This window comes from Brienomyrus brachyistius, chromosome 20 (genome assembly GCF_023856365.1).
Source record: "Brienomyrus brachyistius isolate T26 chromosome 20, BBRACH_0.4, whole genome shotgun sequence".
In the NCBI taxonomy this organism is placed as follows: Eukaryota; Metazoa; Chordata; class Actinopteri; order Osteoglossiformes; family Mormyridae; genus Brienomyrus; species Brienomyrus brachyistius.
Genome location: NC_064552.1, coordinates 11,611,777 through 11,639,532, shown reverse-complemented (window position 1 = coordinate 11,639,532; position 27,756 = coordinate 11,611,777). Strand labels below are relative to the sequence as shown.

The 27,756-nt window shown below is 43.7% G+C and overlaps 3 protein-coding genes across 6 annotated transcripts in view; 1 reads left to right on the top strand and 2 right to left on the bottom strand.

The window, feature by feature from the left end:
• fmn2b (formin 2b) overlaps positions 1–13,583 on the top strand; it is a 55,216-nt gene extending 41,633 nt beyond the window's left edge. For all 3 annotated transcript variants that reach the window (XM_048987962.1, XM_048987961.1, XM_048987960.1), the window contains exons 16-19: positions 1,974–2,025; positions 3,792–3,941; positions 11,812–11,893; positions 12,061–13,583. In XM_048987962.1, the coding sequence (XP_048843919.1) occupies positions 1,974–2,025; positions 3,792–3,941; positions 11,812–11,893; positions 12,061–12,087 (311 nt within the window). In that variant the 3' untranslated portion in view covers positions 12,088–13,583. The remainder of the gene's footprint in view (positions 1–1,973; positions 2,026–3,791; positions 3,942–11,811; positions 11,894–12,060) is intronic.
• A 107-nt stretch (positions 13,584–13,690) lies between these two features.
• LOC125715908 (gremlin-2-like) lies at positions 13,691–20,257 on the bottom strand. The gene is made up of 2 exons (XM_048987963.1): positions 20,041–20,257; positions 13,691–15,006 (listed from the first exon to the last, which is right to left on the bottom strand). Exon 2 carries the CDS (start codon positions 15,003–15,005, stop codon positions 14,505–14,507), a length of 501 nt encoding a protein of 166 aa, XP_048843920.1. The 5' UTR covers position 15,006; positions 20,041–20,257; the 3' UTR covers positions 13,691–14,504.
• A 315-nt stretch (positions 20,258–20,572) lies between these two features.
• LOC125715920 (regulator of G-protein signaling 7) overlaps positions 20,573–27,756 on the bottom strand; it is a 71,469-nt gene continuing 64,285 nt past the window's right edge. For both annotated transcript variants that reach the window (XM_048987993.1, XM_048987994.1), the window contains exons 15-18: positions 27,350–27,536; positions 26,979–27,068; positions 25,859–25,895; positions 20,573–25,152 (exon numbers count right to left, since the gene is read on the bottom strand). In XM_048987993.1, coding sequence (XP_048843950.1) covers positions 25,875–25,895; positions 26,979–27,068; positions 27,350–27,536 — 298 coding nt within the window. In that variant the 3' untranslated portion in view covers positions 20,573–25,152; positions 25,859–25,874. The remainder of the gene's footprint in view (positions 25,153–25,858; positions 25,896–26,978; positions 27,069–27,349; positions 27,537–27,756) is intronic.

Genomic DNA, 27,756 nt, shown 5'->3' with positions numbered 1-27,756 from the left:
ACCCCCGGCCAAAAAAAAAAATATATATATATATATATATATATGACCTGCTTGTCTTTAATCTGTTCTTGAATGTATGTCAGAGACTTGAGCATAACATGTATACATCATTCCAGGAAGAGAGGGAGAGCCAGATGACTACTTTACTCCTGGTACTGATTCAACACCAGGCCACAAATGGGAAATAGTCTGTATCAGGGTGGGGGGCAATCTTTATGCAAAGAGTGAAAGGAGTATCTGAGTGGTGATCAAAATTTTATTTGTTGACTAAATCCAGTGTCCAGATTCTGCCTCCAGGGTACCACTAACCAAGATTTAAGTAATGGCATCCAACATGTAGCTTTTGCATTATATATGCGTTACATACGTGCATTAAAGCAGTCACTTTGTAAGGGAAGCAGCCTGAACGGTTGCATATGTCTGTAAAATTACATGGCACTGTACCCTATTTGTACCACTGTGTGGAAGTGGTAACATTTCTGTTACCCTTAATTAGGAATACACTGCCGTTGTAGGCTAAACTGTGTTTTGCTGATGATGGATTATCTACAAACAATAGGTACCACATGTAAAAAGATCAATGGGCAGATTTAGCTTTTGGAACAGTAGATCTTTGCATTTGACACGTCAGGAGTGCTCAGATGTGGCTTCTGGCTTCAATTATGTGCAACGATTCGATCTTCCCTGAAAGGAGCCCTGAAGATCAGAGCATTGATCTCCTGTCTCCCCAATTCCTGAGTGTCTGGGAGGCGGTGTTGAATAACTGCGTTGCCTTGTCTTGGTGGGGGGGGGGGACTCAGGCAAGTGCTCCAGTGTGCGTCTCCCTATCCTGATAAATTGTTTAAATTCACATGTAATTCACAAAAACATTTTATTCATGATACAGAGTTCTACCTTTTAATAATCAATTCAGAGTTGAAGTCTGACCATTTATAATTCCATAGATTTTTATTATTGTTTTTGGAAGGTGAGACCATGGAACTTGTCAACCTTCCCCCAAAGCCGTGAATGTGGTTAGGGTTGACAGCTGACAAGTGCGCTCATCCTTTATTGATTTGATCTTTCCTATTCGCGATGATTTGGTGATGTTCCATTGACAGGAGCCAGTGGGTGTTGGTGTCCTTAATCGACATTTAATGGCAAGCGATTGGTGTGGATTATGTTCATTTTAACACAGGCGTACCTGCCTCTGCATTAGGTCTACAGTCGGTTTTTGGATTTCTGTGGGGGTTTTTGTAACAAGACGCTTAGTGTAGTGTTCCAGGGAAGCATGAGAAATTCAAGTCATTTTGGATAAAGGTGTCGTCCAATGAAATAAATGTGGAATTTTCCGACATATGTGATTTGAAAGCAATGTTAAGAATGCTCAGAGTTCATTCCTTCCCCCCTTTCCAGAGAGGAAATGAGATGGTTCTTCCGGTATCTCTTGTGCCATATCAGTATGATTACACGGCTTGCTGAAATACAGAGCATAAATATGTGCTCCAGCTGGCAGATGGGATTGGGGATTGTCAGACTTCCTCCTGCCACACAATGGGCCGTCTTGTCTCGGAACCTGGCCGCTCTGGACACGGAGAACGTCCCAGGCACGCTCAGTCAGGATGCCCGTCCGGGATCAGCCTGGGGCAAATTCGGCAGCTAATCGGGTCCGATTATGAAACGTTTATACCTGCAGCCTGCTGAGATTTATCACCTTGGAGTTGTGTGCTGTGGGGGGCCAGGGGGGGAATGTAAACAGTTTATCTGTAAAAGGCTCTGTAAACAGTTTAATGGGGGAGCGGCCAACTTTCCAGTCGCCACTTGAAATGATCCTTTTATATACCCCTAATCCTGGCAAACAGTGGAGGTATAGCGCTGAATTACGGCATGCCTGATAGTATTCCTAAGTGGTCTTCCCAAGAGTAATGATGCACTATCATTATTTACTGCTATTATCTCTCTTTCTCTTGCTCTCTCCTTTTCCGCATTCACAGCAAAGACTGAACTAGACGACCAAGACGAGAAGCTCACAGAAACACACAAAATGTAAGGAGTGTTTATGCCGTGGGGAACACTGTCTTTGCTGTTGCTGTGTTTTTATTTTGCTAGGAGAGAGCATTTGCCTTTTGGCCTTACACTGAGTGACACAGACAGCCGCACAACTGAGCTGCGTGCGCGCACACACACACACACACTTATATATGGGACTTAGCCCTTGTAATTTTGGGCCAATTTGTCATTTCTGCATATGTGCCACACGATGCCTATGCCAACACTCTCAGCAGCTGTCCTGTGGGATACAGAGGAAGCCACTCTGAGTGTTCAGGTCTCGCCGGCTTGCTACGAGGACCCAATAATGGGATGAAAGCAACAGGCCCTGTGTTTATCCAGACAGCAATGTCTCCAGTGTTAACATGGACACTGGTTGAACTGGGATTATAAACAGTGAGTTCAGGGAGCAGTTGGTGGTCATTAATACATTAATATTTCTAGAATTTCAGAGTAGAGAGAAAAAATAAAATAAATAGATTGGCAAACTATAATTCTGCTTTATATAACTTTCCAGCTTTTTGCCATCCATTGATTTTAGCCTACCTGCTAAGTCTGCAGTAATGCTTTTTTTATGCTAGCCCTAATTCAAAGCTCATGTAATACATGCGTGATGTCTTTCTTTGTCTCATTTGGAGTGTGTTTGATAAACCTGAGTGGGCTTAAATTTCCTTTAACAAGTAGTCTGTCGTTAGGATTATTGAAATGTAAGGTTAAAGCTTTAAAGGTGCAAACATGGAGTGATGTATCTCAAAGTAATGTACCGTTTTTACATTTATAGGATTTGACATGTAGACAAAACATTTAAAGCAATTTAATCACATTAGGAAAGAATGCTATAACCATAGCCAGAAAGTATGGCTCTAATTTTGCGTCTTCATCCAGAAATTTTAGCAAACAATCTTTCTTTGTCAAGCTGCCATTTTCACTCTTAGTGCATGTTATACTTTAGCAACTGCCATTACTTTTGTATGATCTTTCTGCTTAAGGTCCTACTTCCAGACCAAAACATTTTAATTTATAGCAAGTAAGGGTGAATGGTATAAACAGTATATATGGTACGCCGGTATGAATTCACCCTAAGGTATTGATTTTGACAATTCCATGCTGACTGGTAGAGCCGGCTTCTTCTTCATGGCTGATAGAGCTGTGCACAATGAAGAGGAGGAGCTGGTTAAAAAGACCAGTGGAACTTCCATTATATGGAATTGTTCCAGATTTTAGAAGTCAGACAGCAAGAAGAAAGCGATAATCTACAAATTATGTCAGGCGATGGTGGTTTCATGGGGTGTAAATACAAGCAATCTTTTCCATCAGATCAAAGCGACACACGTCCTGCTATACTTAAAGTCAGTTTTAATTTTCAATTTGTGCAGCTTGGTTTTATTAGTTTCATGAAAAATGGTTGAGAACAGGTTTGTATTTTTCATAAGATTGTAGTTTTGTTTAGCATAATGAAAGTTCTTAAAATACCAGTGTAACAGCTAAAATACAATATGAAATGTCCTAGGAATACAATTCAGAGAACAGTAATAACTACCATACCAGTGCTTTACCCCTTTAGAAGAATTTATATTGAAATTTTAAGAAAAACAAAATTACTCCGATATATACTGTTACCGCCATTCTTTTAAATTATACCATGAAAGAAATTTTATGCTCTACCACCCATCCCTAATAGTAAATACATTTCAACAGTTTTTGTCAGTTCTTCTTTTGTGTTAACAATGTATTTTCACCTTCCTGCCCCACTCTGTCTCCAGATTCTTGGATTTAACCGTGTTCTTCTCAGTCAAACCTAAGATGGGAGAGAAAGAGGTTTCCCCCAACACTTTCTTCTCTGTGTGGCATGAGTTCTCCACTGATTTCAAAGACATGTGGAAGAAGGAGAACAAAGTGATCCTGCAAGAAAGGTATGGCCATGTTTTCTTCTCCTTACTGTAAACCTTTGCTTTATTCAGTCATTGAATTGGTTTGTGATAATTGCTGTATAAAATGGTCACCCATACAATGAATTTTTAATAGTTAATTTTTTTATATATATATTTGATACTGTGGCAAAACATTTCCAGAGGGAATAAAAACTAGCCTGGTCTGGCAGCTTGGTGGTCTAAAATAATGTTGATTCTTATAAAGAAAGTGACAAGTAATCAGTCAACCACAATCAGTCAACCACAATCATTCCCTAGTTAGACACACTTGGGAAACGATAATTTATCCAAGCTGGTCCATGATCCTTTTATCTGTTCTTCTATGCTAATATTTCTTACTGTATAGTCTGGTTCAAAGCACAAAAATGCCCTTTCTGCTGAATTGTATGTTCCTGAACTTTAAACGTGCCCATATTTCAGCAACAGTGTCATGATCGTTTAAGGCAAAAACTGCTGAAGTGTAACGTCCCTTGTGTGTGCTGCTCCCTGGGCAAAATGGAACATGTGACGTTTTTTCCCTCTGTGGGTTCAGTGTTTAGTCCCGGGAGGGTAGTTTATCCATCATGCTCAGCACAGCATCTGTGAACCCATGGCCCCTGTGAGACATTTTGTTCGATGAACATTGTAAGGATGTTCTGCTTCTGTTTGACGGCTGATTCCAGCATACAGGGTGCTTGGACAGGAGTCTTGACGTAATGTGGCATCACTTTGAATATGTTCTGCCTTCTCTGTGTTGCCAGACCAGCTGTTTGTAGTGAGTTCTGCCAATAGTAGAGTGTGATGCTCGGAGGTGGAAATTTCAGATCCAGAAAGTACAAATCCGGACCGTGATTTAGCTTCAACCAATGAGTTGAGCATAAAGAGTCACAGTTACAGAGTACTGCACTGGTTGGTTGAAACAAAATCCTGGTCTGGATTTGTACTTTCTGGACCTGAAATTTCCACCTCTGGTGATGCATTTGCCTGTGAGCTAGCTGTTGAGGTGCCATGCAAGTCTAGTAGGCTCCTTCCAAAGAAGAGATCAACTCAGCTACAGGGTGCTCACTGAGTGACTAAGGAACGCTGTATTGTTGAAACTCCTGAGATGAGTTGCTGTACTACAAATCAGTTCCATGCTGGGCTCACACATGTCAGTAGACCAAGAGTAAATAGAGCATCTTCCTTTAATCCTTCTGTGCTTGCTGAAAGTAATGAAGGTTTCTGGACTATTAACAGATTATGCTTTTAGGATGCAGATATTCTATTTTCTTCTCTGTCCTCATCGACTTAGAGTTTATTATTATAAGTCTGCAGCTGTATGAATAGGCACCTTAATGCTCGACTTTGACAAAGTTCTGTGCGTCCTTGTTTTGAGCACAAAAGTGGCAGTGTGACATTCCTTTTGTCAGTACAAACTTGAGGTGCATTCTCTCCATTATTACTGTCGTCCCTGGGGTTGACTTCATCTGCACACAGGTTTCTCCTAACATCTGCCATCTGTTTAATATTAGATTATATCTGGCTCATTAAAATTCACTGAAAAGTCGAGAGCTAGTGAAATGAACCACGTCTATTTTTTTAACCCGAATAATAAAAAGAACGCTTGACTGGAAAAGCTAGCTTCCAGTGGTGTGATGAGGTTTTCTGATAACACAACAAATGTCAACAAATACAAATTAGCCGGTGCTGATAACTGGAAATAAGAATGTTTTATATATTTATATATTCTTTTGAAACGCGCTGTTCTGGCATGAATATCTGCCATGAATCTACACTGAAATGCAAAAATGCATTTTGTTTCTTTAACCTTTTAGCATGCCCCATGGCTTGACTTCCAGAGCATGTTGTGGGTAAAGTGTGGTTAAATTTGTCATACGACTATGCATATGGTCTTAGTGTCCAGTCGCTCCAACATGGGGTGCAACTGCATGAATGCTGATCTTTTGCTATAATTATTCCACAATTAACAATAAAAATTCAATACGAATACAAATTTGTTTCTGATATTGCCATTTACACTACTAATGAATCTCTCAAAAAAATTGTTTGGAGATTTAAACACACTAGAGATTACAGTAAAATTGTCTTGAAGTATGTGTTTTGCAAAAAAATAAAAAACAGGCTCTACCCCAGGCAGGTATGTTGTTCCTCTATGAAATATCTAAAACGCATGAGATACAGGCAGCGTCTTTTGCACCTGAACCGCCTGCCATAAGCACTGTGAACAGTACATTACAGGCCACCACAAACCAAAACCATTTTTTATCAAAATGGCTCTCAGCAAGCAGATTGGCCCCCAGAGCTAGACGTCAGGGTTTTGTGTTTCTGCTGACATTTGCTTTACCCCTTAATCAGGAGATCTGCTTCCAGCGTGTTTGCCTTCCCATCCAGTGGTACCTTAAAAACCTCAAGGAATTTCCCCCATGCTGTTGCAATGTGCTAATTTGTCACGAACAGTCAGCCCTTCCTCCGAGCCGTAAAGTTGTCCCACAACCCAGTCTGGATGGAGCCAGGAGACTCTGATCTGTCTGACAGGAATACATACCTGGGTACAGTTATTGAAGTGAGGAAGATGGGGATTGGCTATCCGCTCACTGCTTTCAACGATACTAAAGTGTTTGCCAGTAGTAGGCCGACAGGCTCTTGGAGATGCTTCAAAGTTTTCTGCTCTTTTGGCATCCAGATATGTCACCTTTCAAGTGTGATGGCAGCCTTCTGGGTCTGAGTGTGTCAGGGAACCCCCTCCCCCCCCCCCTTTCCTCCCGAGGGCACCACAGAGGGGACACTTCGTACACCTCATTGGGGGGTTGCCTTTTTCAGTTACTGACTCTTAAGGGACATCTCATATACTCTCTAGCTTTGTGTAGTGTCACATAGTTAGTACTCCACAGCAGAGCTTTTAAAAATCTTTGTTTATGAACTTTCTGTGTGCAGTCATCACTGAGCAATGTGTGCTGTAGTACGGGATACACAAGCACAGATCTCCCACCATTTTTTCCACCAGGATCGCATGATCCTGCAAGGAAGAAGGGTTCTGTTCAGTGTGTGATAAGACTACAGCAAATTGTAGTGCTCTCCAGTACTGCATGGGATATTAAAATTTCCCACATTGCATGAAATCCTTAAGCAAGACCTTCAGCTGTGCCAACGAGGAATTCCATTTAATTTAATCTGTGACATTTTACAAATGAGTAACTCTGTTTCTCCTCACAAAACCCCCTCACATTAGTGACCATTTGCTTTCCACAGTGCAGGGCTTCACTTGCACTGAGTAAATTATTAATGAGAGCACCACCTCAAATAGCTCAGACCTAAGGGTTGTGCTTTGGCCTTCACTAGACATTGGATAATGGGCAGACAGTAAAAGAGGTACTGTCTTCTGAAATGTTCCTTTGGTATGAGTATACCTAAATTAACCTCTCTACTTGCCATCCCACTTACTGTGTGTTTTAGGGTATACTATTATGTGTAATTCATTGTGTTGTCATGGTTATGCTCATCAATAAAGGGAACTTAATGTCTGTTCCAGGACTGCCCCAGTTCTCCCATTCAAGATCTTATCCATAGTGAAAGCAATGAATTTTAAACATACTCATGACACTAGCTCTTTTGCGTAAGTGTTCTGCCATTTAATTTGTATTACCAGGCTGAAGTTATTTGGAAATGTCCTCTGCTGTGGGCCTCTTTATTTTTACCCTGGAAACCAAAAAACAAATTGTTCAATTAGGTCTTCACAGCTGTGTAATTGTCACCATTACACTCCCTCTCTCTCTCTCTCTCTCTCAAAGAAAGTAATTACTTGCAAGTGAAAGTTCTGGGATGGACCATGACCCTATCAAAAAGTATGCCATATTTGGACCTGTGGCAACAATTCTCACGCAGGTTTTCAGTGGGGGCATAGACCTCTGACCCTCATGAGCACGGCAACCAAGAGTGGGTTTCCGGGTGTCCAATGGTGGGTGAAGTGGGATCTCTCTCAGTTGATTAGCCATTTTTGTGTGGCTCGCTGTGTGTGTGTGTGTGTGTGTGTGTGTGTGTGTGTGTGTGTGTCTGTCTGTGTCTCTGACAGCTCGGATGCTAGAGTCTACTACTGAGAGTCTATTCTCTGCCTGGGCACCCCATAATTCTCTCCCACGTAAACACTTCAGCTGTGCTTGGTTTGAAGGGAGTGGACCCTTAACAACTAGATCAATCATCTTAATTTAGTTTGCCTTCAGAAACGGTTGGAAAGTCTTCCATGGCCGCATTGCCTAATGCGCTGCAGGTCAGTTTAAAATATGGGAACGTTAGCTGTGTTCCAAGTGGTGGAATGATCTTATGTGACTAAAATCGTCAGCTTCAATTTCTGTATTTCCTGATCATTTCTAAATCCCTGACCTGAGATGAGTTCAGTGTGTAATTACATGCTGGTGTTATAAAGCTTTCTTTATATCCATCTTTCCACACTGGACACCAGTTTCATTTATACGCTGCCTTCCTGACTGGGACAAAACATCAGCCGCTTTCTGCAGTTTAGACACTAAGCTCTTCTGGGACCAGTTATGGCATTTTGATGAAGAGGAACTGATTCTTTGGATGTTTTCAGTAGCTGGGAGGGTCAAGGAAGTTAAACCCGAAATGAACGGCTCCCCTGTCACATCTCTAAGGGTGTCAGTAGTGTGTTGGCCAGAAAGTAAACATCTTCAGTGACAGCAGACAAGTCTGCGTGGGCGTGGTAAGAAATGGCCTTTGTCATGACCAAGTGAACAAGACTGAGTAACCATGGAGTAGGGAGTTGTCAGGTCCAATTGGGGGCTGTGGTGAGACCTTGAAGGAGGATAGCCCTAGTGGCTTTCTCTTCTGATGGGGCAACATTTAGTGTGCGTATCCGGAGATTGTTTCCGTATGCCATGTTCAGACTTAGGCATTCCAGGTATAACAAGCCATTGCAAGATGCCCTCATCGTCTCCTGGGTCACAAAGGTCAGTTCAGCCAAGCCACTTAGCACCAAAATGCTAAGTTGTGCAAATCAGTCCTTAATCTATGCATAATTCAGTCTCTAGCTGTTACACTTAAGGCCAGTGGTGCTGGGAAGTAGCCAGGAGAAGCAGCTTTAATGGGAAAGTGAAAACTACTTCTGGAGGACTTGGGTTCTTCCCTTAAGGTCTGTTATTAAAGTATCAGGTTGACGTTATGCACTCTTACAAAGCCGATCATAGCGCACAAGCATCTTGCGTTGATGCTTATCAGCTCTGACATATTTATAAAGCCACTCTATATTAAATGGATGCTTTATATCCCTTATTTCTCCGGTAAATGCAAGTATGTGTTCCTCTTGTTCGGCGTGTTCGATGATTTCCTTTGATGCGCTGTTATGTTGTCAGCAACTTTTAGCCCATACGTGGAAAAAAGTGGGCTGTCGATTAGTAGTGTAAATCATAATTATACAATGCTTTGGGCTTAAGGTACATTTTATATGGAAGAAATTATAATCAGCTCATGTGATGACATCAAAGGAGCTCTTTGAAGCATATTACTGATTTATACAGGCATTTTCAGGATAGGAACAAAACCTTTTGAATAATTGCTTAAAAGGGTACTTTTCACTAGAGATGTTGTTCTGCGGAAGTTATTACAATGGTAAATGTCGTCGGAATACGAACAAAGGGCTCTGTTTTTGTTTTAGGTAGGAGGTGTGTTCATGATGTGACATTGACCTGAATGCCATCCGTCGTCTTGCGTGTTTGTGGATTTGTTCCGTCGCGTCACAGTCCTTAAACAGGGGAACCGTTTTCCGGTAATTATGGGATGAGAAGAATGTAATGGGGAACTCTGGTTCAAGTGGAAATTCCCCATTGACCAAAAAAGCTGAATGAACAAACCTTGTTTGTTTGTTTTTAAAGGGAAACCACCAAAATTGAGCAATAGCCTTACTGTTGCCTCCTAGCAGGATGTTGTGTAATGCTTGTAATCTGTCCCACTTGTATGTCACTTTTGACAAGAGAATCAGCTGAACGCATAAATTTAATGTAAATGTAATGTTTGTTGCCTTTCTAAGCTCAGAGTGCACCAGTCACCAGAACCAGAAGGGGCGCTGGCCTATTAGGAGCACGGGCCAGGCATAGTTTTCGGGACATTTTAGCTTTGTTTGGCTAATGTGTGATATCATCACTGTTACAGAGGGTGGCCAGATATAATCTAACTTTTTCCAGAAGCTTGTGTTTTGAACCTTTCTACTAAAGAATTAATGATGTTTGAGAGACACTTCTGGGTGTGTCTTTTCAGGCCGTGGTCCTTTTATCAAAGTTTGAAAGCTGTTGTAACGTCTTGGGATGTTTAGCCAGTGACTGAGTGCTGTACGTGTTTCGAACGTTAAAGCACCCCTGCTTTTGAATGAGCTGTGTGACACATTTACGTAGCAGCAAGTTGATGTAGGTGTAATGAAGCAGCCAGTCACACTTTCTTGACTTCTGAAATCCAATTAAAAAGAACATGTAGTTCTACCATCCCGGAGAAGCATGACAAAGCAATTTTTATTCTTACACTAATACACTGTTACTTGTCCTGAACTTACACTGCAGTTCCTTAAGTCTGACCTTCATTTCAAACTTAACCATGTTCATTGAAAGTATGAAATTGCAAAATGATCAAATGTAATTGAATAGCTCCTGTCTATTTGGGTGTCAGTAGAATATTCATTACGGTTTTGTGTCTCTAACGGTCATTGTAACTCGTAGCTGAACCTCATTATATTGCAGGAGGGATGTTTGGAGGGGCTGAGCCTTGGAGATTATAAGAGCACTTCAGTGTCCCACATCTAGGTTTCAGGAGATGCTCTGTAGGTTTAATAGTATTGAAAAGCATTACTGCCGTTTTAAAGTCAGAACTGAGTTACTGTATGATTCTGTAGCTGACACCCAGCCAGATGACACTTCTTATTTACTTGCCACCATTATTTAAGCTGTGACGTGGTGTTTGATGTTTGCATTTTATAGTCTTTGCATTAACTGGTTTTGAAATATTTACAGTTAAGATATTTTAGATAACAACATTTCATTGAGGGACAACAGCTATTCTTACTAGTTGCTGGATTTATTCCAGCAATCTTTATTTTTCTTTTTTGGTTCGTATGTGTTGACCCCCCATTTGATATTTTTTGCTGAACCTCCCCCACCCCCTCCATCACCCTCACATCCCCTAAATATCCACCTGCAATTATTCAGATTCATGTTTGAGTTTGGATCTTGATTACAACATCAATAACAGCAATTTGACCCTTAATTAACAATAATGGCACTAATAACATAGAGGGAGAAAATAAAACGTTTGGCATTTCCTTTGCACTAATGAGGAAATGGTAGTGAGCGCTGTCAGCTCACTCTTTTGGAATGGTCTGTTCTGCGGGGCCCAGAGGTAGGCCTCAGGTTGACAACACCAAAGGAGGACTGGATCTGGACTGGACTGAACTGGACTGATTGACTTGCATTGTTTGCAGCAGGAGAAACTCAAGCAAGTGGTTTGTGACCCCCCCCCCACCCCACCCCGCCTGAACAGGATGTCCTGGATCAGGGTCCGCATAGTTGGGTTTAAAAGAAGTTCACTTGTGCTTGTGACCCGCACATGTTTGAATGCAAGCCAGGGGAAGACATTCACTTACTAGCGCACTGGTATGGTGTGGTTCATTAGTTTGAGATTAGTCTGTTTTGTTGGAGCTCGGTGGCTCACCTCTGCAGAAGCAGTGATCTCTGGTACTGGGGGCGGCTCTGCGATGCGCTCGTTTCACCTTTTCAGAAAGGCACCATTTTGCATCTGATGACACCAGTTTCTGGGGAGCCTCTCTGAGGGCAAGCTCTTACATGGTCATCGTTTCTTAATATCCGTTTTCATATTTCAGGTTGAAAGTGGCAGAGGAGTGTTTCAGGCAGGCGAAGGAGAAAGCGTCATACAGCGTCAAACCGAAGCATGCTTCTGGGATAGTAAGTATGCCTGGCGTCTGGCAGCATGGCGCCGATGAAAGTCCCGCTTCCATCAGGAGTCACCATGCACACTGCTCTACTGCCGCTCTCAGCACGAGCACGTGGCCCTGTTTGGCCATTAAATAAACAGTGACGTGATTTATTTGATCTACTTTTCTGTTTTACAGAAAGCAAAACTTGGCATGAAGATCTGAACCACCGGAGAGCCCAGATACTTCATTTCCAGGAGATGATGGCACAGAATAACAACACAAAAACAAACGTGTTGAGAATTAAGTCTAGATTTTAAATTTTCTTACTCTCCTCTTATGTCCCCCCTCTCCCAAACCAGCACTACGGATACTGTAGCCATACTGGCTGAGTCCACCACTTCACCCTAAATGCATACGGCCCAAACGGGATTGAGGGGAAGAAGTTTCCAGTAAGATCTCGGTCCACCTGAGCTCCAGGAGAGCAGTAGCAGCAGACCTCCAGTGGAGCTTATTCGATAATGGTTGATGGACCTCACAGCACACCCTCCTCTTCCCCGCACTGTGGCATTCGTGTGCCACCTTCAGTTGGCCATGGCTGGTACATATCATCAGTCCTTGCTATAGGGTCCTGTAAGTGCATTTTTAAGCAATAGAAAACTGCAGATGGGCTTTAGCCAATACAGAAATTTAAATGTGTGTATGTGCGTGGGTGCGTGTCTGTGCGTGTGCGTGGAAATGTGTTAATGTGTAAATATGTATAAAGAGAACTGACCTCGCTGCACGTTGTAATGGAGAAGTTGGAGGAAACGGAGTCGCTTTAATCTGCTGAGACTAATTGTTTAATGGGCAGTGTTTTTGCCATTTCAGTCACGGTGGAGGTAGTAGTGTTTTTAGTGCGGTGGTCAGATGTTTGTAACAATAGCTGGCAACCCTCTAGACCACCTTAAGCCAGGGGTTTTTAGACATTAAGTACCCAGTCGCCAGTGTTCTTACCATCTTCCAACAAGTAATAAAAAAAGAGGGGGAAGAAAATCTGCTTGGCAGTCCAGCTACAGCGTGCCAACTCGCTTTTCTTGGAGGGTCTTATCTGACGAGTCTATATCTAAGCTATATTACCGTACTGATTTGGGCTTTTTCTTCAGATGTCCAGTGTTCCCTCGGGTTCCCCACAACCAGTTGCGGCTTTGGTGTCAAAACGAGTAGCCACAACTGAGTGGGGCACCAGCTAACTGATTGATTGCCCCCAAAGGGTGGAGCTCAGTGTAACTCTGTGTGAGTGAGTCTCAGGATAGCCTGGGTGCGCACATCACCGAGAACGTTGTTAGGGTGTCCCTAGAGCAATGTAACGGTCTGCATGGATGATCAGTGAGCATGGCCTGCAAGGTTTGGACTGGATTAGTGTCTCTCACTCCAGTGTCATGTTCTCTCTCACCCTCAGAGGTCTCAGACTGCATTGAGGTTCGATGCTTGACTTGGGTTACTTATTTAAAGATGCTATTCTATGTTTTTATCTATGTAAAGTAGTGTTCAAATCTTTATGTAACATATTTTTGTTAATTTTTACTTCTATCCCAGCATGCTGGTTCTGTGCCCGATGTGATTACCACTGAATAATCCTGGAGTCCTTTAAAGTTTATCCCCATGTGCAATAAGTGTTTCTAATTAGAATTTTTGTTTTGGGAAAAATGTAATTTATATAAAATAAATGGATAAATAAACTCAGCTTTTATTTGATTACTCCCACTCACATCTTCCCTGGTTTCCTATTATGTTGCACTTCCTGTTTGTTTATTTTCCCCACAATAGTAAGACATACACACACCTCTATATGAAATAGATTTAATAGAATTCATTTTCTCTAGATATATACACTTTATTAGGTGTTCACCTTTTCCTCGTATGCGTCTCCTTTACCCATTCTTGATATAAGCAATGTGATTCCTGTTCCCATGGATTCCGCTTACTACCGCCCCCTCCCCCACCCGCCCCACACCCCAGCTGCCACCACACGATGTCCGCATTGTTCCAGGTCATTTGAGGAGTCCCTTCAGCCAGGACCAAGACACCTGCTCTTATCACCGCTGGGCTCACTTGACGTTCGCTATGAGTTTGGCACTCTGTCTCCATGGCGTCTCTGGCACTCCCTCCCCATCTGAAGCTGCCCCCCCCCCCCCCCAGAAAGCTTTTAAAGACCTTCCCATCTGTACTGAAGCCAGATTCTCAGCTGCTCCATCCACATAGGGCTGCCGTCTGCAGCTCTCAACGACAGTCGTCAGTTTGCATTTATCCGCTTGATACTTCAGTCGGCCAGTTTAGGTTTTGCATACCTATGCCCCATGTGACTTGAGGTATTTACAAACCATGAAATGTGATAAATATATATATTTTTATATATCTATATAGTTAGGTTTGTCTCCCCCCACGCTCCCCCCTCACCCAAAATCAAAGGAATCTTGGTATTTGTGGACTAGCTACTCATTCTAAGGTACTGGTGCACCAAGGCACCTTAAACTTCAATTTGCTTTGTGTCTTTTTTAAGAGGTGTGTCCCCTTTGCATTACTACCCCTGGTAAAATCTCTCCTTTACGAAGAAATAAGTAAAACAGTCTGCGCAGCCCCTTCATCCGGGTTTCCGGGCATCACTGCTTGCCAGACTCTGCCACGTGGACTGAGATGCACCGGCACTGTTTGACCCGCTGGATTTTCCGGTGCCGGAACGAGGGCTGCAGGTCAGGGCAGTCCAGCTCCACCGTCAGCGTGGTGAACTTGTGCGGTCGGCAGAAGGCGCAGGACTGGAAAGCTTCTTGCTCCTTCCTGATGTGCCGCGGGATGTAGAAGGAGTTGCACTGGCCGTAGCAGAAGCGGTTGATGACCGTGCGGCTCCGGCAGCCCTCCTCGGCCACGGTCTGCCGAAGCGGCTGGGTCTTGCACCAGTCCCTCCTCAGGTACTTCCGTTCTGTCACCACCAGGGCCTCCTGGCTGGACGCCAGCACCTCCTGCTTGCGCCCACGCTGGACTGACGTGTTGCTGCCGCCTTTGTAGGGTGAGGGGATGGAGCCCTGTGGTCTGTTCTTTCTGGACTCCACGGCAGATCCCAGGACTCCGAGGAGCAGCACCGATAACACGAGACTCCAGTACATCCTTCCGGGAAGGGGGAGGGAAGCAGGGAGGGCAGTTAGCACTCATCTTAAACGTAGCAATGTGCTGTGCCTTTTCCTCATAGTATCCCTTAATGTCTAAATGTGGATGGAATGTAATATTATTCAAAATGTTCTTATAATAGAATTGCACACCTGTTTCATATTGTAAGGCATTACCTTGAAACTCTCCACTTTTAAGTCTAATGAGCGATACTTCAGATTTTTTGTAGACTTGCTTTTGTTTTCCCCTTTTGATGTCATGATACTCTGTTGTATACCATGCACATACATCTGCCCTTTCCAATTCTTTGTATTTACACACTTGTAGTGCAAGTAGACAAGGATTCCGGAGACCCAGCTTTAGGCTATGAGGTGTTTTCACCTTTCAAGAGAAAGTAAATCTGTAGCGAGTGCCTTGTTAGCATGCAGTTATATCGTGATAAGTCTACATTACTGGCAAGAACTGGGAACCACGTCCCTTCCAGCAAATTCTTAAATCATCTTTTGTACCCCCCCCCCAAGTCCCATGGGAAATGTCTACTTTACTGTGATGGCAACTTTCAAGATGCATGGAACCTCCCTTGTTCCACCTTTTTAAAGTTTGTTTTTGCCTTCATTCAAGTAATAAATCTACCAAACGTTAAGCCAGCATAAGCTCGAGTGGGTTGAAATGAATGTGATGCATGGGTGTATAAGCTATAAGAGGCATTAATTTTAAGGACTGTTTGTGTTCTTGTAAAGAAGGCAGGAAATGAATCCGTCATCTTTAGTCCAAATTTCCTTAATTGACTCATTACTTTCATTTGCTGTTTTGTCAGTTATAAAAATACTGAAAATAAACATCGCTGTTAATCAACGGCAATACAAAACACTGCCAGAGACCTTAAGGTTTTGCTTAGTCTAGATGTGAGGCATGTTATAGATATGTAAACATATTTGACCCACTCGATTTTTTTAATTCAATTTTGAAAACCCGACAAGACTCTCGTCTTGCCTAGGACTGCGCCCCTAAGACAGGACCTTCTTTCAACAGTTCGAATGTTAAACTTTAAAATTATGATACCAACAAACCCCCCCCCCCCCCCCACACACACCTCTTAAAAAAACCGCAGGAACATGCCTGCGGGGGTCACCAGTCCCCTTAGAGTATTCCTTCATTTCAAATGGTTTCCTATAAGGACAGGAAGAGACAGATTAACTTTAATTTGTCACTTTGTCATGCTCAGCGGGAGTGATGATTCTATACCAAAATAATTATTAGCCGAACTGAAAGAACTTAGGTCTGTCAGTCAGGCTGACATCTTTGCAGCAGATGTCGAGTGTGGAAAGACACTCACTGGTTATTGCTTGAAAATTAGTGTGCCAAGAAGTTTCAGCATGCTGTCTTCAGAAGTTTGTCTGGTGTCCATCTTGCATCATAATCAGTTTTTTTTTTTTTTTTTGCTGTTAAGAATATAGTCTGTGGAATTAAAACATCCATTTTAGTCAATTCGAATTAGAGATCTAACCACTGAACTATATACTGAGTCATGGTACTGCGCTTAATGTCTGCTTGTAAACTGAAATGCCTGAGTCGCTCAGTTCCAGTTTATTTTGATGAATGTTTTGGGGTCCAGTCTACAGCCATGTTTCATGAAATGAGGCTTCTTCAGCTTTCTCTCCATGACCTTTGTACCACCCCACCCCCCTTACATTACACTACATAATAGCACAGAGACCGGTGGCCACAGACTGATTTGCAAATCCTAGGCTGCATGATGAAGCCCTCATAGGCTCCTCTGCCGTTGGACTGTTGCAGGGACCGGAATCGGTTCATAAAGGATGCAGCCGTCACAGTGCTTACAGATGGAATTCAAATTCCATTGACATTGATAATAAGTTGCTTAACTACATTTTCCCTGATACTGTGGAATTCTGTAATTGGGATTTGTACCTCCACAATACGCTTTCCATACCGTGTCGTGCTGAGGGTGTTTCGTCTTTAGCGTGGGATGTCTCGCGGTTTGCGCTGCCCACATGCTTTGGCTGAGTCAGGGCTGTTTAGACTTCAGCCTGAAGAAACCCTCTATAAAGTTAATCGAGGGACAAGGCGGCCAGCGGCAATGTGGGCACAGAACTGTAAAGCATTTGGAGATTAGCGCTCCGCTGCAGCTTCTGAGGTGCCCTCTTCAGAGAGCTGCAGGGCCCTCGCAGGCGTATCGGGCGCTTGGCAGCGGTGCAGGGCATGCTGTGTGTCCGTGTGTCTCTCAACAGGTGCCAGAACAACGGGCCTGAAGGAACCCCTACCCCAGACTGCGCATCCCGCTTTGAGGTGTCGGCGATGCTGCCAAGCGTCGCATGGCGCTCATAACCACGGAAACTGGGACAGATGATCATAAACCCATTTTATAAATTAACCTCAAATTGGATTTTTTTTATTCTGAAAATGGAAAACGCATACTTGCCTTCTCCCGAAATGTACATCTTCCAGCTCATTCGCTGAGAAAACAGAATTTCAAGGTATTTAAGAGAACCCGCACAATGTGGTTATAATGAGAGACCCTGGAGCTGTTTGGACATTGGCTTGCAACCACAGCCCCCCACCCCCCACCCCGTAATTGCCACCAGCTGAGAGATAACCCTAATGTGGGCCTACCCCTTCTGTTTCAAAAGAGATTCTCTACTCCGTAGCTCCCACATGTGGTATGAAATAAATAACAAGCCTCAGGGCTTTTCTTTGGTTTCTGTTTGTTTTTTTGCGCGTCTGGCTGTGGTTGGCTTGGCGTTCTCAGTAACGCTTCAAATCCTCTGTGATTTTACGGGCCTGCCCCCCCCCCAATCCCCCAATGGTGCTAAGCCTGAGCAGTGGGCCATTGTACTGCGCTCTGGCCTGCACTGACATTGGCCCCCACCAGGCAAGCCCAAGGCGTGGAGCATAAAATCCGACACCTGGTCACAGAATGACAAGGCCGTGGCGTGAGTTGAGCGACCGGCTGACTGACTGCAGCTTCCCCCTCAGGGACGGTGCACTTGTACAGATAAGCATCATGACTGCACACTGACCATTGACACTTGTATTCCCTGCTACCATTGAGAGAACTGGATCCAGTGACCAACTGTGAAAGCCTATGAATGCATCAAAGCACAAATTCAGACCATCAAATTACCCCTTGATATAAGGATGCAGTGATGGTTTCCCTCTAATGCTGGTTTAACGTGACATTTTGCCATGATTACTTTAACCTTTTGGTTGAAGCAGCAATCTTCTGATCACCAGTCTAGTTTGATTGGCTACCTCAGTGGAGTAGTGTCGGGAATTCCCAGTGTGTCATGGCTCCACCTGCTCCCTCTGTCTTGTCGCTATACCCGTTTCACAGTGGATGTGAGGAAATGCTGCGGCGTGTGAAGGGAGCTGTAGATGCGTTCATATGGTGAAAGTGACGGTTGGGGGTGGGACAGGCGCCTTGCGGAGATACTGCTGAGGCTTTAGTTAGCGTCCTGTTGTCTGCTAAGCCCTGAACCCTGGAGGTACAATAACAGAAGTGCAGCTGCAGTACTAGCACCCATTAGCCTTTTTGTGGTGGGAGATGCTGGGTTTACGTACAGTGCCTTATGGACATTCACGGAGAGAGGTGTGCGTCAACAGCCCAGCCGGTGTCGGTCCTGCTCAAACACGCATGCTAAAGGGAACCGCGATCGTTTGGCTGCGGGGCTGCGGAGCGACTGTTCATGCTGACTTTTATGTGTGACTGCGCTGGAAAAATCTTAATGAAACACCCTCTGCTATAACTGGTCACGATAAACCGACCCCAAGCTCCCCACCAGTATTTAGGCATGCTCCAGTCTATTTGAAAAGCTCCCCCCCCCCCAGCTTCAGACAGCAGAGTTCAGCTCGTTCACAGCGGATGAAGTCCTTCATTAGTGGGGCTACCAGCAATGGGGATATCACTGTACCCGTAGGAAAACACCGAAACCCACCACACACTCGCTCCTATAGCTCCTGAGTATGACCCATGGAGCAAAAAGCTAAGTACGGTTTATGCATCTGAAAAACGTGTAGTAATTTTACACTTAGAATTTAACGTATTTTTTTTCCCCCCAGCTCCTTTCAAACCGCAGTTCTTCTCTTGAAGCACAATTGCCTATAACCATTCTAAAAAGGCATTCACACGACTGTCTAATACTTAACTGGCCCAATAAGATTATCTTGTAACATCAGCCTTTATGTCAAACTGCAGTTCTGTTGCTGGGTCAGAAACATGAGTGTACGATTTCAGTACTTCTTTCTTTGTAATTATCACTTAATGTGAAGTGCACAGGCACACACCGTCCTAGAGTCCCAAATACAGTGTTTGTTTCATAAAATTAAGCTTGTCTGGTGTTTGCCTCACTGCATGGTATCGCATGCAATCCTCTTTAACACAAGCAGGCTAACTGTGCAAGGTGGTGCGGTCACCAGCCCCAAACACAAAACAGCGAAACAAATAATCAGATCTTAACCTGCCTCATTCAGCCTATTCAAATGTCGCCACCTCAGACGTGGTCTTGCGTGACATTCCCCTGTGTGGTACGTCGCTGTTTGAAGTCCAAACAATATATGCAGGCTGAGAGCCAATCCTGATTAGGTTACTTTTAGATGTTTACTTTTTGTTTAGTTTATAAGTCCCATGGTAGCCCCCCTACCCACTGCAAATCATTGATATCCTGCAATAATACATACAGCTTCAACTTAAATGTTTTAATATTTCAAAGATTAGCATCACATGTTAATCTGCTTAAGTTAACATCTGAGCCAGCTGGCCCTTGCTATTCATGTGCGGTTAGGTGTACAATTACAGGTTTATTCTTCCACTCAACGGTTACATAAGTATCCTTATCTTCCCAGTGTGCGAAGCACTTGGCGTGAAACTCCAAAGCCTTTTTAAGACTATTTCTTGTATAAATCATCCCAACCTTCAGACACGCTGCAGGTAAGAGAATCGACGACGGCACGCGAGGATGGAGACGGCGGTGCCCGGTGCCGGGCGGCGTGACTGGGAGGTCGGCCACCACTTACCTGCTTTCCGGGGTTCTGCAGCGCAGGTGAGCGCCGGAAGCTGTGCTCCGGCGGGGGTGCGAGGCTGCTGGCCGGCACGAGCGGTCCTGTGGCTGGGTACGGCTCTGACGCCCATGCAAGCTGGGCCCGACGTCCCAGTGTCTGCGCTCTGCCCGGCACGTCTCGCCTCTCCCTTCTGGCCCCTCTCAGTCACCAACATGTGGATATTATCGCTGTCTGGGGTTTCTATTGGCTCTGATCACTAAACAAATCACACCAAGCCCCCCCACCTCAATCCCCTCTGCTCCACTCCCCCTTCCCACCCCTCGTGCTCTCTCTCCCTCCCTCCGTTCCCCCCACCCGACACTCTCTTACCCAGCCAGTCCTTCTCCAAAGGAGCTTCTCTAACCACTTTCCCCCGCGTGGCTTCCTGACGCCAGCGCTCTTCCCCTGCAGGTCACTTTCAGCCAAATCATACCCCCGCGTACATCGAAGGCTGGAGGCTTTGACAACTGCGACGCGCCGCCTTACAGGAAAAACAACCACCTTGGAGCAATTTCTTTACCGGTTTTTATTAAAAGACTTCATTTTCTACATTTGGTGTATGGTTTATAAGCAGTCAAAGCTGGCCACAGTTAACAATTTGTGTGACATTATTCCCGCTAAGTGTAGCCTAAATGGTAAATTACAGACTCTCTTCGAAGGCCCCTGATGTCGGTGGGAGCTTCCTGCCGACCCGGACGCCAGAACCCACCCGAGACCAGAACACACACCCTGCAAATGCTGCATCCCATCCGGCGTGAGCAAGTTGTAAAACTCCTTCAACATGAAAGGTAAAAAAAAAAAAAAGATAAAATAAAATGAACCCTAACACTGGTACAGTACACAGGCATTTCTGAGATATACAGAATTTAGAAAGATGCCACACACACACACAAAATACCATTTTATATGGAGCTTTATAGTTGTTATGCAGTTTCTTTAGGGCTGTTCTAGTGAGAATTTCTGCCCCAGTAACACTATTACATTATACTAACAGAACTAAACCGTCAGAGCTGAGTCTATTGCTCGTAGGGTAACTTCCGCACTAGTTCTCAGATTTTATACACTGTATTCTGTATCTGCATTAGGTTCTATGTTTCATTATCAAACAGGAAAATGTACATATTTACATTTGTATCAGCGGAACTCTATACCAGCTGCTAAATGAGAGTTCAGACCTCTGATGTTAAGAGGTCACATCCCAGGATGCTGCGCCGCCCCTTGTGACAAGACCTGGCACCATCTAGTGGCTGCAGTTGGTAATTAGACTAACAATTACATTAAAATATACTACGATGGCTACTGCCACCTTATTGCCAGTGATTTTAAATCATATTCACACTGCATCCTGTCCCACTCCATTCACAGTTTATCTATATACCCCTAAGCACTTAGAGTGTGTAACAAACGTACAGGTAAAGTTGTTACTCCAAAAAGACGTTACAAAACGCATTTTGGTCGTGGTGCTTCAGGTCGGTGTTTATTTGCAGTGCTGAACAGTGATTCTCCCTTGTAGTGTAACAGAGGGAAACGTGTCACTGTCGTCGTACATTCTCAGGCGGGGGGCATCGTTCAGCAATGGGAACTTTGCCAGCATGGTCCTCTGACCTGGCAGGGGGGGGACTCTTTGGACAACTCGAATGTGATCGACTGAGGGCAGAAGATATACATGGAGACAGCCCAAAAGCTCAGCTAGGCTACGGGCAGGTTATGCACCGTGCAGCCGCTCACACCCAGGATTGTGTTTCCGAGCAGTGCTGAACCGCCAACACCAGCCGGGAAAACATCAGGAACACCCTACTCCATCATCCTCAGTTCTGGATCCAGCGAACACGAGCATCCTCCTCCCAGCTAACCACACCAAAGCACTTCCTATGGTCAGCAGATGAGGTTTCTCCCAACAAAGGTCTCGGTGTTTGGTTTGAAATGCTTACGGCTCCCATGTCCCCGTGTCTCGCTCGAGGGAGGCCGAAAATGCCACAACGCTATTTGTTTTCTTTTTCAGAATTTGAAAAATTTCGCCGCATTAGCAGATTTTCTACGGTTTTTTGCATATCCTGTGCTCAAATGTTATTGAGGTCGGTGTTGAATGAGGGGAAAAAGCCACACTGTGAACTGAGATACTGTTTCAGTATCCAGCCAGATCTCGAGGGGCATTCGCTTCCTAAGCAACGAAGTGGCCTCACACGGTCTGCTACTCAACACTGAGGGACCAAGACAGTGTCCTGCTTCGCTTAATCCATTAACAGAGTGGGGTTGCTGTAAGAAGAACTCATTTCCTGTATCCATATAACATGATTTTTTATATATATAATATATATAGAAAATAGCATGCTTTTGGAATGTTTCCACAATTATGCCTTTTCATTCTGTAGTAAACAGATATGGCGAGAAACCATATATGAACTGAATACACCATGCAATAACTACACAGCCAAGGCCTGCCCACGTCAGACAGGCCGCACCAGACCAGAAGCGGAACTGTCAATATGGTATCAGAGCTGCGTCTGACCTTTGCTCCCCTCAGATTTCTCAGTCACAAGGACAGGAATGAACACGCCTAGCCAAAAGGGTTATGGCTTATTTTACATCAGGGCTATCTGAATTATTGTTAACGCTAATTTGCATCCACTTCCAAAAGTTTAAAAAATATATATATATACATACGACATCAAAGTCAAAATTCTGGGAAACAATACTCCACAGACGTTGGGTTTTCTATACTATAAAAGAAAAAATACAGTTTTGTTTTTTCAAGCTCAGTATGAATTAGTGCAGAGAAATCATTAAATAAACCAACTGTAAATCTCCTTTCAGAGTGAAATGGAAGCTGCAGACCACAAAAAATGCCGAGTCCAGACAGAAAAGTTCATAACTAAGAAATAAAAATGTACCCACATAAACAGATAAAGGGCCAACTTTAATACATTTTTATGTAAAACGTGTTTTTAAATATGGTTTACAACCCCATTTCTAAAAAGTTTGGGATGCTGTGTAAAATGTAGAAAAAAAAAACAGGATGAAATGATTTGCAAATCATATAAGCCCATTTTAAATTCATAATAGAACACAGACATTTCAAATGTTGAAACAGACATTTTATTGTTGTATGACAAAGATATGCTCAATTTGAATTCGATGCGAGAAAAATATTTTTGCCACTGTGTTGCATCACCTCTTAACAACACTCTATAAACGTTTGGGAGCTGAGGAGACCAGTTGCTGGAGTTTTGAAAGTAAAATGTTGTCCCATTATTGCCTGATATAGGATTTCAACTGCTCAACCGTTCAGGGGCTCCCTTGTCATATTTTTTGTTTCATGATGCGGCAAATGTTTTCAGCGGGTGACAGATCTGGACTGCAGGCAGGCCAGTCTCGCCCCCAGACACTTCTACTACGGAGCCATGCTGCTATAATACGTGCAGAATGTGGTTCGCCATTGTCTTGCTGAAATGTTCATGGCCTTCTCTGAGAAAGACGTTGTCTGACTGGCAGCATGTGTTGCTCCAAAACCTGTATATGTCATTCAGCATTAATGGTGCCTTACCAAAGGTACTAATGCATCCCCACACCATCACGGATGCTGGCTGTTAAACTGTCTTCTAATAAAAAGCTGGACGGTCCCTCTCCTCTTTAGCCTGGAGGGCGCGCCGTCCATGATTTCCAACAAGAATGTGAAATTATGATTTGTCAGACCACAGTACAGTTTTCCATTTTGCCTCAGTCCATCTTAAACGAGACCGGGCCCAGAGAAGTCGGCAGCGTTTCTGGGTCATGTTTAGCTATGGTTTCTTTGCATGGTGGAATTTCATCCTGCATTTGTAGATGCGGCGACAAACTGTCTTCACAGGCAGTGGTTTTCGGAAGTGTTCCTGAGCCCATGCAGTGATTTCCACTACAGAATCGTGTCTGTTTTTAATGCAGTGCCGCCTAAGGACCAGAAGATCACTGCAATCCAGTATTGGTTTATAGCCTTGTCCCATCCATACAGAGATTTCTTCGGATTCGCAGAACCTTTTAATGATACTGTACACTGTAGATGATGAAATTCCCAAATTCTTTGAAATACTGCATTGAGGAACATTATTTTTAAATTGTTGCACTATTTGCCCACATATCTAGCTGACGAGTCTTTTACAGAGGGGTGAACCTCTCTCCATCTTCACTGTAGAGAGACTTTTTATTCAAAAGCATCTTACTGAGCTGTTGTCAATTAATTAGTTGATATTCAAGCAGGTGTTTTGTTTTAGCGTTACACAATTTTTCCAGTCGTTTGTTGTCCCTCTCTCAACTTTTTTGAAACGTGTTGCTGGCATCAAATTCAAATTGAGCATATATTTGTCATAAAACAAATTTCTGTTTCAACATCTGATGTGTTGGTCTATGATTCCATTTTCAATCAGATATGGGTTTATATTATTTACAAATCGTTGCATACTGTTTTTAGTCGCATTTCACACAGCATCCCAACTTTTGTGGGAATGGAGTTATAATAATGTGTCCCAAATAATGCAAGAAACAGTAACAAAGTTACAGACACACCTAGGACAAAGACACAGCGTTTTTCTTCATCAGAATGAGACGTTACACGTGTGACAAATCGCTAATCTCTGACAGTGTAATAAAAGCCAATTAAAATACAATATATGCATCACTGTAATGTTTCAACACCGTGACAGATCGTCAGTGATTCAGGACACACTCCTACGCAGAGGCCTCTCTCCCTCTCAACTTTAGATTTTTTTTTTCCTCCAAGTTTGAAAACACAATTCTTTCCCACCTTTTTCAGCTTGCAGACACACACAGATCCAGCTGATATGTAACTAGGGAAATAATTATTTTCTGAAGGCATTATATGCATCTTCTCATCTTCTCCTCGAAGTCCAGAATGCCTTTTTCTCACAGAGGGGAAATATTTAAAAAATGAGTTCCTTGGACATGCAACAATTGGCCCACCAGCAAGTGGTTCCTCAGAATAAACTGTAGACTACAACAATGTAGAAACGATGGTCCTCTTCCAAGCTAAACGATGACTGTGTTTTAGCATGATTGCACAAGACTTGTTAGCCTCTTTGAAGTAAGTGATCTTCCCTATAAGAGAAAAAGAAAATTACACTTCTGATGTGTAATACATCTAACAGCATGTAAGGGTGCCTTTTGGAAATGTAGCACAATGCAAGGAACAAAAGTTAATCATCCACTCCTCACATTTAAAACTATTCAGAGTTGGCCTTCATCCACACAAGAAAGAAGCTTCTTGGCTCTATACCTAGCATGAGCTGTATGACTGAGATCAGTGAAGTTAGTATCATCTAAGGGAGCGTTTCCCAGTCCAGTCCTGAGGGACCCTCAGACGGTCCCCATTTTTGCTCCCTCCCAGCTCCAGGTAAGGGACCCGAGAGGGAGCAAAAATGTGGACTGTGGCTGGGAGCTGAGAGGGAGCCAACCATTTATACAGATTCAAGTCAGCCACAGATGTAATTAATGAAAAAATAAATACTGCGTGCTTAGAGCTTCATGTACTCCACTGAAAAAGAGTCACATGATCTAATTAACTTACAAATGATCAGGGTATGTACAGCACAAGGAAATGTGTATAGTGTGTATATGCCAGTACAGTCGATAGTTTACCTCAGACCCTGAAGAGACTATAAACATATCCTTTGGCTACTCAGTCATTCTGAAATATTCTGTGTAATTTGAGATGTATAAAATTCCCACCGCAGTTAATCTTGCAATAAAACTAATCACAAGCACACACGGAGCAGCAAGGGAAACCAATGAGCATGAACTTTACCTGGAAGCAAGCTCCTTCAAAACAAGTTCTTACTTTTCTGTGGACAAGAAGAAAGCAGACATGAGGAAGCGTGCAGAGATTTGCGCTAATATCCACACGCACCTAAGTCTGGAGGCACGGCATTAACGCATTCAGTCCTGTAACAATAAGAGGCACATCACAAGGGAACAGGGCCCTTCCTCTGTCCAGCAACACTCATCTCTAAACTGGCTCAAAGAAAAGAAAACGTCAAAGCGAAGACATTCCTGAGCAATGGGCAGGTTCTAGGTTAACAGAGCAGAATCAGACACGGGGAGGAGCCAGCTGGAGAGTATGAAACAGATTGCATGATAGGGCCAAGAATAGGACTGAGGGGGACCTCTAGCACTACAGTTGAGATAAAGCGAAAACGTTGGTGGGGGCGTTCCGCACTCGCTGTACCAGCACAGGCCAGGGTCCATGTGACCATCTCTGCCAGACTCAGCCGCTTACAGAAATGCAAGTGAGTTTCTCAAAAGAGCTTCTGCGGTTCTGACAGTTTTCCAATTTAGGGAAATAATAAAACGACACTACACAAAAACAACAATAAAAAAGAAAGGCAAGAAAAAAATAGCAAGATGGAAAAGGAAAAATAGAGGACTGCCCGCAAAAAAAAAAAAAAAAAAACTGAAGAGGTTCAAACGAGGGCTAAGATGGGCTCAAATACCAGCCCATAAACAACCAAGGCACTGCTTTGAGGTAAAAGGAAAAAGTAACATATTAAATTAAATAAAACTTATTACATTTTAAATGCATTGAATTTAATTTCTTGTAACTAAAATGTATAACGGAACACTAATTCAGGCACATCTGCACATGATGACCGAGACCGCGCCAATTAATTGCAGCCACTAAGGATAAACAAGGAGAAACTTCACAGCACTGACTGCATACATTTAAATGAAAACTGGAGATGGGCTGTGTAGCTGGCAGGTTAGCGTAAGGACGCGAGGTCCCAGTGGAACCCCTGTATCTTGCAGCAGATGGTGAGGATTCATCATATGCATCTTGATGCTTAATTCCTCCCCCCTCCCCCCCATTCCAGTCTGCAATTCAACACCCAGCATCGACCACAGCAAGCAGCGCCCCTCCGTGGTTTTACCTTTTTCTTAGCCTGTAACAGCTCCTGGTAGGCACTGGACCGGATGAAGCGACTATAGGAATCGCTCTTCATCAGTTTGTAAATGTGCTCCTATAAGAGAGAACAGTGGCGGCACGTGAGACGCCGGCGAGGATCGTGTATGCAGAGGACCTGGACTAATGGCCAGCCAAGCGACAGTAGGAAAACTGAGCTGAGACAAGCAATCTGTATAACATGTATAACATGATCCATGAGCTGCGATGGGTTGGCACTCCATCTGTAGCCTTTAGGACAGGTACAGACACCGCAACCCTGAATAGGAGAAGCAGTTACAATGGATTCTAGGGCCACGCCTCCCTTCTTACTCCTCACCGTCCACCAGCCTGTCTCACCTGAGCATCTTCGAAGGTGTAACGTCCAGGGTCCTTCACGTTCTGCGTGGTCTTGTCATAGCTCTTGGAGTCCACGTTGATGGCGCTGGGAGCTCCAGGCGCAAGGAACTCCTGCCAGATCTCCTCGACCCGGGTGGGGACCTCCCGAATGGGCCTTCGCTTCAAGTCCTGGACGGCCAGCCAGAACCTGGTATGACATGTACCCCCCCCCCCGAGTCAATGAGAGTGTGTGGAAACCAGCGTTCAGTGAGGATGGTCTCCACATGTTTTCTGTTTATTCAAAATCGATGAGCTGCATCGACGACAAAACAAACACTCTGGGTGTCTTTTTTTTAATTCTTTCTAAAAATCTGCCAGCATTACCAATTACAGAGAAACACACTATCCTATCCACTACAACAATCACC

Coding starts and splice junctions, on each gene's coding strand:
- LOC125715908 (XM_048987963.1), bottom strand. CDS start 15,005: ATGTACTGGAGTCTCGTGTTATCGGTGCTGCTCCTCGGAGTCCTGGGA.